At 41.2% G+C, this 11,093-nt stretch overlaps 1 protein-coding gene across 6 annotated transcripts in view; it reads right to left on the reverse strand.

Moving 5' to 3' along the window:
• The window catches only part of NF2 (NF2, moesin-ezrin-radixin like (MERLIN) tumor suppressor), an 81,521-nt gene extending 70,720 nt beyond the window's left edge, over nt 1–10,801 (reverse strand). For 2 of the 6 annotated variants that reach the window (XM_047827377.1, XM_047827378.1), the window contains exon 1: nt 9,393–10,791. In XM_047827377.1, the coding sequence (XP_047683333.1) occupies nt 9,393–9,506 (114 nt within the window). In that variant the 5' untranslated portion in view covers nt 9,507–10,791. Of the gene's footprint in view, nt 1–129; nt 153–9,392 lie in introns of those variants that run through there. The other 4 variants (XM_047827380.1, XM_047827376.1, XM_047827379.1 and 1 more) reach the window with 4 other exon arrangements.
• Between the last annotated feature and the right edge of the window lie 292 nt (nt 10,802–11,093).

The following is an 11,093-nucleotide window of genomic DNA, read 5'->3' on the forward strand; positions in this document are numbered from 1 at the left end:
AAGTAGTGCAAGAGATTTATTTCCTACCTCTGCGGCAAAAAAGTCTGAACTTATTAGCATAAGGTAACATGATTCATATGTTAACTAACACTGGTTCTGAAATTGAGTCCTCCTTGGACCACCACCTACCTGTATGCCTCAATGAAGAATTCCTCAAGTACCATCTCTCCTCTTCTTTTTTTTTTTCAAAATGCATCTGCCATCTCCTGGTATCGGCACCTTGCTCAGTTAATGTACAACATAAAAATAGGGCAGGAGAAAGTCTAATAGTTTCTCAGAGCTCTATCATCATAAGTCAAACTACCATAACTTTCAACAGAGTATCTGAACATCTTCGTTTACAAACAGGTATTTCCACTGGCAAGTCAATGAGATGCAACTGTTTGACAAATTGCAACAGGGCAGTGACCACAGTGACCTGCACCTCCTACTGTAGGCCAATTATACTCCCTTCTAGTTCTTCCTTTCTGTCTGGCACTATGTATTCCAGGAATCCCTATAAAACCTTGCAGGGTCAATAGTGTTAGTTCCACTTTACTGATGTGGAAACTGAGGTCCAAAGAGCTTCAGTATCTTACCCAAGCTAGAAGTTCAGCTGGAATTCAAGTCCAGGTCTAACTTATTTCAAAGCCTATGCACTTTCCACTAATGCTTTGAAACTCTCTGGACTAGCAGCACCATCACTGTTTGAGAGTTGAGAATGTGTTAGAAATGCAGAATTCTCAGTCCTACTGCATAAGTACAGAATGAGAATTCTCATTTTACCAAGATGCTAGGCCGTTTGCTGGCATATATAAGTTTGACAGACTATACTATACCATTATGCCTCCCTGAATATCACTACTCTTATCTTCTTCTATAGACCAGTGGTTCTCAATATGGTGGCAGGGAGAGGGACAGAAAGAAGGGTGTCCTCCCCCTCTGCCCCCCCCCCCCGGGACATTTGACAATGTCTGAAGACATTTTTGGTTGACATGACGGGGAGCACGGGGAGGTGCTACTGGCATCTAGTGGATAGAGTCCAGAGAGGCTTCTAAACATCTTACAATGCACAGGACAGCCCCCACCACAACAAAGAATTATCCAGCCAGAATGTCAACAGTGCCAGTGTTTAGAACACTGCTATAGTTGATAATATTGTACATCCTCTTTGGGTCTGGGGTCTGTTTAAAGAAAAAAGAAGAGATTTTCGTGGTAAAACTATGGCTGAAGAAATCTCATACAAAATCCTTTCCCTTACTGGTCAGTCTCTCACAATCTCTTACAACACTTATCTTTTTTTTTTTTTAAGTTTATTTATTTTTGAGACAGATAACTGTCACTAGAGTGAGGGAAGGGCAGAGAGGGAGAGAGAGAACCCCATGAGAGCATCTTTGTACTGACAGCACAGAGCCAGATGCGGGGCTCAAACCCACAAACCGCGAGATCATGACCTGAGCCAAAATCAAGAATCAGATGCTTAACCGACTAAGCCACCCAGGCACCCCTCCTCACAACATTTGTCAACTAGCAACTTAGATCAGGGGTTGCCTGGCTGGCCCTGTCAGTAGAGCATGTGACACTTGATCTCAGAGTTGTGTGTTTGAGCCCCACACTGGGTGTAGAAATTACTTTAAAAGTTTTTAAATTAAAAAAAATTAAAGAAAAAAAAAAGAAACTTAGATTAGGGATCAGCAAACTGCAGTCCACAACACAAACCTAATTCACCATCTATTATTGTGCAATCTGAGAGCTAAGAGTAATTTTTACATTTTTAACAAAATGTAAGTTTTTAAATAACATTTCATCACTTGTGAAAGTTATATGAAATTCAAATTTCAATGTTCACAAATAGTTTTATTGGAATAGTCATGTCTTTTGTTTCCATTTTGCCAAAGGCTGCATTTTCTTTAACATAGCCTGAGATATAATTCATGTACCTTAACATTCACCTATTTAAAGTGCACAATTCAATGGTTTCTAGCATATTCATAGAGTTGGGCAACCATCACCACTGTAAATTTTAGAGTATTTTCATCACCTCAAAAAAAAACCTTGTACCCCTTGGCTATCATTTCTGTATTCCTGCACTTTTCCCAGCCCTAGGCAACCACAAAACTACTTTCTATTTCCCTAGATATCCTTCCAAGGGAATAATTATGTGAAATATATGAAACAATATGTGTTCTTTTGTGACCGCTTCTTTTACTTAGCATGTTTTCAAGGTTCATCCATATTGTAGCATGTATTGGTATTTCATCCCTTCTTAGTGCCAAATAACATTCCATTATATTGATATACCACCTTTTGTTTACCTTTTCATCAGTTGAGGGACATTTGGGTTGTTTCCACCTTTTAGCAATTATGAATAATGTCACTACGGACATTTGTGTCCAAGTTTTCTGTAGGCATATGTTTTCATTTCTCTTGAGTAGATAGCTAGTAGTGAATTGCTGAGTCATGTGGCACTCTATATCCAACAGTTTGAGGAACTGCCAGACTGTTTCCCAAAGTGGCTGCACCATTTTACATTCCCACCAGCAGTGTATGAGGGTTCCAATTTCTCCATATTCTCGCCAACATTTGTTATTATATGCCTTTTTTTTATTCTCGTCATCCTAGTGGTTGGCTCTCAATGTGGTAAAGTGGTAACTCATTGTGTTTTTTATTTTCATTTCCCTGATGACTAATGAGGGTATTTTTTCATGTGCTTATTAGCCATTTGTATATCTTCCTTGGAGAAATGTCTATTCAGATCCTTTGCCCATCTTTTTAAGTAAACTCTATGCCCAACGTGGGGCTTGAACTCACAATCCCAAGATCAAGAGTCACATGCTCTACCGAATGAGTCAACCAGACACTCCTCCTTTACCCACTTTTGAATTATTTGCTTCTCATTACTGAGCAATAAGAGTTCTTTATATGTGTTAGATATAAGACCCTTATGAGATCTATGATTTGCTAATATTTTTTCTTTTCATGTTCTTGATGGTGTCTTTCAAAGCACAAATGTTTTTAATCTCAATGAAGTTTATCTACTTTTTCTTTTGTTGCCCATGCTTTTGTTGTCATATCTAATAATCATATGCCAAATCCAAAGTCATGAAGATTTATCCCCATTTTCTTCTACGAGTATTACAGTTTTAGTTCTTACGTTTAAGTCTTTGGAGTTAATTTTTGTATGTGGTGCAGAATAAGGGTTCAACTTCAATCTTTTGCATGTGGCTGTCCAGTTTTCAGCACTGTTTGTTGGTAAGTCTATTCATTCCTCCACTGAATAGTCTTAGCACCCTTGTCAAAACTCAGGTAACCATAGAGCATGGGTCTATTTCTGGACCCGCAGTTCTACCCCATTGATCAACATCTCTATCTTTATGTGAGTACTACACTGTTATGTACTGTTATGTTATGGTTGTTTTGTAGTAAGTTTTGAAATAAGGAAGTATGAGTTCTCCTACTTTGCTCTTCTGTTTCAAGATTTTTTTAGCTATTCTGGATCCCTTGCAATTTCATATAAACTTTAGAATATTTATCAATTTCTACAAAGTAGTAAATGGAAATTCTGATGAGGATGGTGTTGAATAAGTAGATTAGTTTGGAGAATACTGCCATTTTAACAATGTTAAATCTTGTGATCTATGAACAAAGGATGTCTTTCCATTTATTTAGATCATCTTTAATTTTCATCAACAATGTTTTACAACTTTCAGAGTATAAGTTTTATACTTCTTTTGTTAAATTTGCTCCTAAGTATTTTATACTTTCTGGTGCTATTATAAATAGAATTTTCTTAATTTTCATATTGTTCATTGCAAGTATATAGAATTACAAGTGATTTTTGTACATTGCTCTTATATCCTGCAATCTTGCTGAACTTGTTTATTAGGTCAAATAGTTTTTTTAGGGGATTCCTTAGAGTTTATATACATGATCATGTTATCTGTGAATATATTTTTATTTCTTCCTTTCCAATATGGACACCTTTTATTTCATTTTCTTGCCGAATAGTCCTGGCTAGACTATTGAAGTGGCAAGATATCCTTGTCTTGTTCCTGATCTTAGCAAGTAAGCATCCTTCTTTCACTAAGTTAGCTGTGGGTTCTTTACAGATACTCTTTATCAGGTTAAGGAAGCTCCCTTCTAATCCTATTTTGTTGAGTGTTTTTTATCATGAAATGCTGCTGAATTTTGTCAATGCTCTTTCTGCATCTATTGAGATGATCATATGATTTTTGTTTTTTATTCTATTGATACGATGTATCACATTAATTGATTTTCAGATGTTAAACCAACCTTGAATTCCTGGAATAAATCTCCCTTGTTATGATGTAGGATTCTTTTTATTTGTTGTTGGATTCAGTTTGTTAATAGTTTTGTTAAGAATTTTTGCTTCCATATATATATATATATATATATATATATATATATTTTTTTTTTTTTTTTTTTTTTTTTTTTTTTTGAGAAAGACAGAGAGAGAGCCAGCAAGGGGAAGGGGAGAGAGAGACAGAGAAAGACAGAGAGAGACAGACAGACAGACAGAGGGAGTCCCAAGCAGGCTCCACAATTCCAGTGCAGAGCCCCCCATGAAATGTGAGATCATGACCTCAGCCGAGATCAAGAGTTGGACACTTAAACAACTGAGCCACCCAGGTGTCCCATTCCATGTATTTTTTAAAGTAATTTCTGAGCTAGCCAGGTGCCCCATTTTGCTTCCATATTCATAAGAGATCTTGTCTCTAGTTCTCCTGTGATAGCTTTGTTGGGTTCTGGTATTAGGGTAATGCCAGCCTCATAAAATGAGTTGGGAAGTATTCCCTCCTCTTCTTCTTCTTTTTTTTTTTTTTTTTTTTGGAAGAGTATGTTAAGAATTGGTATTAATTGTTCTTGAAATGTTTGGTGGAATTCAGTAGTGAAGCCATTTGCGCCTCTACTACCTAGAGCCTGGACCTTTGTGGGTATTTTTATTACTGATTTAATCTCTTCACTTGTTATAGGTCTATTCAGATTGTCTGTTTATTCTTGAGTCAATTTTGGTAGATAGCATCTTTTAAGGAAATTGTCCATTTCATTAAGTTATCTAATTATTTGGTGTACAATTGCCATTTTAGTTTAGTTTTCTATGTGTTTCATGTCTTTTTTGTTTCTCTATTCCTCCTTTACTACTTGCTTTTTCATTAAGTGAATATTTTCTAATGAAGCATTTTAATTTATTTAATGTTTCCTTCACTATACTTTTTAAGTGTTTGGGGTTTGCTTTGTTTTTAATGGTTGTTCTAGGGTTTACCAGATAATCTTGACTTAACCAAAATCAGCTTCAGATTATACTATCTTTTTAAAAAATTTTTTAATGTTTATTTATTTTTGAAGGAGAGAGAGACAGAGTGTGAGTGGGGGAGGGGCAGAAAGAGAGGGAGACACAGAATCCAAAGCGGGTTCCAGGCTCCAAGCTGTCAGCACAGAGCCCAACGCGGGGCTCAAACTCACAAACCGTGAGATCATGACCTGAGCCGAAATCAGACGCTCAACTGACTGAGCCACCAGGAGCCCCCAGACTATACTATCTTAATTCCAGTGATATATAGAAATATTACTCCTATATAGGTCCTTTCCCTCTTTTTTGTAAACTATTGTTCATATATATATATGGGGGGGTGTATGACATCTACTAAAATTATATATATAGTTACATATATAAAATATATACACATTGTTGCATATATATAAATATACATATTGTTCACACACACACACACACACACACACACACACACGTGACCTCTATTAAAATTATAAACCCAACAATACATTGCTATAGTTATTACTTTACCATTTGTGGCCATTTCCTTAGCCCATTACAGCTTTGCTCCGATCCACCTCCTTTGTGCTGTTATTGGCAAGTATACCACCCATAAATTACGTTTGTAGTAATAGGCCCAACAGCACATTATATAGGTATTATTTTATACAATTGCTCTTTAAGTCAGTTAGGAGAAGGGGTGCCTGGGTGGCTCAGTTGGTTGAGCATCCAACTCTTGATTTTGAGTCAGGTTATGACCATAGGGTTGTAGGATCAAGCCTTGCATTGGGCTCCATCCTCAGTGTGGAGCCTGCTTGGGATTCTCTCTCCCTCTGCTCCTCTCCCCCACTTGCACATGCACTCATTCTAAAATTAAAATAAATAAATCAGAAGAGAAAAATATGCATTTCTACTGTCTTTTGTAATTATATAATTACCTTTCCTGGTGCTTTTTTTTTTTTTTTTCATGTAGACTTGAGTTATTATCTAAAGGCACTTGTTTTCAGCCTGAAGAACTTCCTTTCATATTTCTTGTAAGACAGGTCTTTGAGCGACATCTCCAGTTTGTGTTTATCTGATAAAGTATTTCACCTTCATATTTGAAATAGCCATTTTGAAATATCCAGCTGTGCTGGATATAGGATTCTAAGTTGACAGGTTTTTTTCTTTGAGCACTTTGAATATGTTATCTTTGAGCACTTTGAATATTCTGGACTCCACAGTTTCTGCAGATAAGATAGATAGTTGTTAATCTTATTGGGGTTTCCTTGTATGTGACAAGTCATTTTTCTCTTACTGCTTTCAAGATTTTTTGTCTTTGACTTTCAGCATTTTTACTATGATGTTTCCGTTTGTGGATCTCTTTGTATTTATCCTCTTTGGAGTTTATTGAGCTTCCTGGATGTCAAGACTATTGTTTTTCCATAAATTCAGAAAGTTTCTGCCATTATTTTTTAAAATATTTTTTTTTCTCTTTCCTCTTGTGGTATTCCTCTTCCACATATGCTCTTAATGATTTCTCTGAGGCTCTGTACATTTTCTTCATTTTTTTCTCTCTGTTCTTCAGCTTGCATAATCTTTACAATTTTCTCTTCAAACAGGGTAATTATTTCTTCTGGCAGTTTGAATCTACTTTGAGCCCCTCTAATGAATTTTTTAGTTCAGTTATGGTACTTTTCAACTCCATGATTTTCATTTGCTTCTTTTCTATAATTCCTGTCACTTTACTGATATTCTCTACTTGATGCAAAAATGTCATTAGATCTTCCTTCTTTAATCATGTTTTCCTTTAGTTCTGTGAACATACTTGTAATGGCTATTTGAAATCTTTTCAGCTAAATCTGACATCTGGTCACTCTTACGGGCAATTTCTGTTGCTAATCTTCCACTGTATGGGTCATATTTCCCTGTTTCTTTGTATGCCTCATAATTTTTTGTTAGAACTCAGACATCTTAGATAATATATTATCTAAATAACATAGATACTGGACTGTTTCTCCCCAACCCAGCCCCAAGGCTTATTATTGTTATTTGTTTGTTTCTTTAGTGATGGGCTGGAATATTTTAGTGAAATCTATTTCTTTCACATAGTATTAAGATCTATGATGTTGTTCCTCAGGAAGGCACAAATTTGGTTATGGCCACAGTCATCCTGGAGTGACAGTGTATAGTAGGACTCCTTCTCCTTCCCCTGATTGCACCCAGCTGTTAAACTCCATTAATAGTGTTTTACTATTCTATTATTTCATTATGCCCTGGGGCATAATTTGCTCTACAAAGTAATTCAATCAAAGGCTGCTCCTCTGAGGGAACAGTTTATTCAATCCCATGCGGGTTCTTTCCAGCTGTCTTATTCTGATTTTCTCCTGCAAACTAGCTGGACTATAGTTTAGGTAGCATCTTCATTAAATCTACAATCTCCTCCCAATTGCCCTTCACCAAAACCTCTACTGCTTGTAAGGGTTCCCTTAGGCATAAACTTCTCCACATTTTGTTGCAAATGAACTAACTACCTTTGGGAAGAGAGCAGGAGCTACAGGTTTTAAAGACTTCTTCTCACTACAGGTAAAATCTCTAAAGGGGGGGCGGGGAGGGGGGGCAGCGGGGGAGGGATACCAGCCAGAGGTTTTCTCAGTTTGCCTCTCCTGGCACAGAACCACCACTGCACAAGCTGGGGCTGGGAAAAGAGCAACTGGGGTCCCAGTAGTCTCAGTATGCCATGCCCAAGGCACAGCTCCCATTCTGTAAGTAGGAGCTGGATAAAAGACAGAAGCCCCATCTTTCAACTATTCACACCTGGGACTTAGTCTCAACAGCAAGAAGCCTTGCACAGGATAAGAAGCACTTCAGTCCTGCTCCTCCTGGGAAGAAAGTGGTCTGACAGGGACCCAGGGGAAGAGGGAGCCCTGTGTTCTGTGTTGCAGCAGTCTGGAGTGGATCTCCCCCTTGGTATGTTGGAAGTGGGGAGGGAGGTAGTAGCCTTGGTTCAAACACCATAGACTCTCACCTTTCTTAGCAAATTTTCATAGATTTCCTTGAATAGATTTTTATTCATTTCATGAATGTTTGCGCTTAAAACCATTTCCAGAGGGTTTAAATAGTTGAGTTTTTTTAAGTGATTTTCACCAGTCTTATCAGGGAGTTCAATGGAGCTCCTCACGCTGTCAGGCTGGAAGTCGATCCTAAGGCTGCTTTTGTACTACACTAGTAGAGCTGAAGGGCTTAGTAGTTGTAACAGAGATCCCATGGCTTGCAATGCTGAAAATATTTACTATGTGGCCCTTTACAGAAAAAGTTCCCAACTCCTGACTTAGATCGCTGTTGCCAATGCTGCTGGTTCATAGAACACACTTTGGACTAGAAAGGACTTGCATTTCTTGAAAGGCAGTATTGTTTTGGCTAAAAGTTTGACCTAAAATCCCACTCTGCCACTTACTAGATACATGGCTTGGAGTACCTACCTCATTGGGTTGTTGTGAGAATTAAATGTATGAACGTCTGACATTTAGAATGTATTCAACAAATGGTTAACTGTTATCATCATGATGTAAAATAAACTGCATGAAAAATAAGTATTAGACATCAACTCTTTCCTTAAAGAGTTTTTTTCCCAGAAAATGGTAGCTTTGGAAAAGGGAAATAGGTATAGAGTTTCCACTCTACAAAATGCAACTTTTAATACCTGGGGCACATAATAATATCTAATGAAGTAAAAAAGACCATAAAGCTGGAGCTTAAGCCTGACAATGAAAACCAGAATTCTCCACTACGGATGGTTCCAGCCTCTTGCAGTAACAATGAATGAGAACCTTCAGGAAGTGCTTCCAAACCCAAAAACCCTACGGCGCGGGGAGGGGGGGGGGGGAGAAGGGGGGGGAGCAGCAATCATCCTTAACATGAAGATTTGGGCCTAGATGGCTCCTTCCGGTTCTGGTCGACTCTGTCTACGCTCAGAGATGATACAAGCTGAATCCCTCAAGCTTCCACCTGGACTGTCACCGCCGCAGGGGCGCCCCGATCGGTGCCAGACCCGTGGCAGGGCCCGGCGAGCGGGGATTCCACCGGATTCCGCCCGGCTCCCCCTTACCGCAGCCCGTCGGGGCTGCCAGCCGGTTACCTCGCAATTGAACTCCATCTCGGCGTCCATGGTGACGATCCGCACGGTGAACGTCTTGGGCTGCTTCCTCTTGAGCGAGCTGAAGCTCATACGGGAAGCGATGGCCCCAGCCATGGCGCGGGGCTCAGGCCCGGGACCCTCGCGCCCCGAGACCTGCGCTCTGGACCGGTTAGCCCCCCTGGAGGAGCTGCACAGGCCTCAGGGCCACCATGGTGGCCGGCTGGCCGGCCGAGGAACTGTCTGGGCGACGCGGGCCCCCAGCGGCCAGCATGGGCCGTGAGGACCCTGCCCCGGGAGCGTAAAGGGGAGTCGGGGGGCGGGCCCTTACGGCCACGGGGACGAAACACGAGCCAGGACCGACGGGGTGGACACGGCCCGGCGCTCAGGGACTCGGGCCGGGGACGCTGGGGACGCCCCGGCACGGGGCCCCTAGACGGCAGCCGGCCAGCCCCCGCTCGCCTCTCAGCGGCCAACAGAGGCCTCGGGGCAGCGCTGCGGCCGGGCGCGCACGTGCGCGCGTGGCTGTCACCGTCCTCGCTCCGCGCGCCTGCGGGAAGCGTCCCCTCCCCGCAGACCCCCGCCTGCTCCCCGCCCCGCCCTCAGGCCCCCAGATCATTACACACAGCGCAACCGAACCCCGCGGCTACCGCCCGGACTCCGCAGTTGGCTGAGCACTCCTAGGGAGGCGGGACTTCTCCTCCGTTCGCCCGGCTTCAGAACGACTCCACCAACTGGAAGTTCCGCTGTGATTGGAGGCGCGGGCTTGGGCTCGGCGTTGAGTGGTCATAGCGGCAGTCACTCCGAGCGCTTTTGTTCGAAAGGAGTACGCCTACTCTAGCAAGACTGGTTGAGGAACCGGAGTCCGGCGCGCCTTTCCCCGGGAACCACGTAGAGGCTGGTCGCCGGGTGCGGTTGGTCGGTAAGGGACCGCACTTTGAACCAAATGCGCTCCCCGTGTGGCGCCCCAGGGAATCGTGTTTCCCGGACACCCGACGGATAATCCAGCTTGGCACTTAATTGCATATACTGACCTCTGTGTTTCTCAAACTTTTAAATCACGTGGAGGCCGCTTAGATCGCCGGCATTCCCCCAGACCCTTGTGCTTCCCTTTAGGAGAAATAGCGTTATTACCAAGGAAGGGTAATAAGTGTATCTGCCTCGTGGGATTGTTGAGGAATTTAAGGAAGTTAATACATATAATCTAGGGTAAATACTAGGACATAGTAGACAGGTCACATACTAGGTTGAATCTTATGGAATTGCTATTTTTGTAGATACAAAATGGTCGAAACATGAAAGCATTTCTCACTTTGTACTCTGATTTACATTTTCGAGTCACATACATGTTTTTATTTTTTAGATGTCATCAAGTTATAATGGGTGTACTGTGAGGCGGGGGAATATAGCTTTCTGTATTTAAAAAATAAACCATGCTTTTAAATAATAATTGAGTAGAGACAATTTTCTCTTTTGACTGAACAGGAAGCAGTCCACAAATATTAACCATCATTAGCATCACCTCCCCTACAGATGGGAAAGAGGTGCCGCATGACAGAGACACCTGCTATTACCTAGATAGAAAAAGCAAAGATGGGAATCAAATCCAGATTTCTCCCACCCAGAGCCTGATGGCATTACCATTGTGCTGCCCTGCTTCCCTGATTGTGGCTGCCAAGTTGCTGCCTGTTGTAGCCCCAAGTA

This window comes from Prionailurus viverrinus, chromosome D3 (genome assembly GCF_022837055.1).
Source record: "Prionailurus viverrinus isolate Anna chromosome D3, UM_Priviv_1.0, whole genome shotgun sequence".
Lineage (NCBI taxonomy): Eukaryota > Metazoa > Chordata > Mammalia > Carnivora > Felidae > Prionailurus > Prionailurus viverrinus.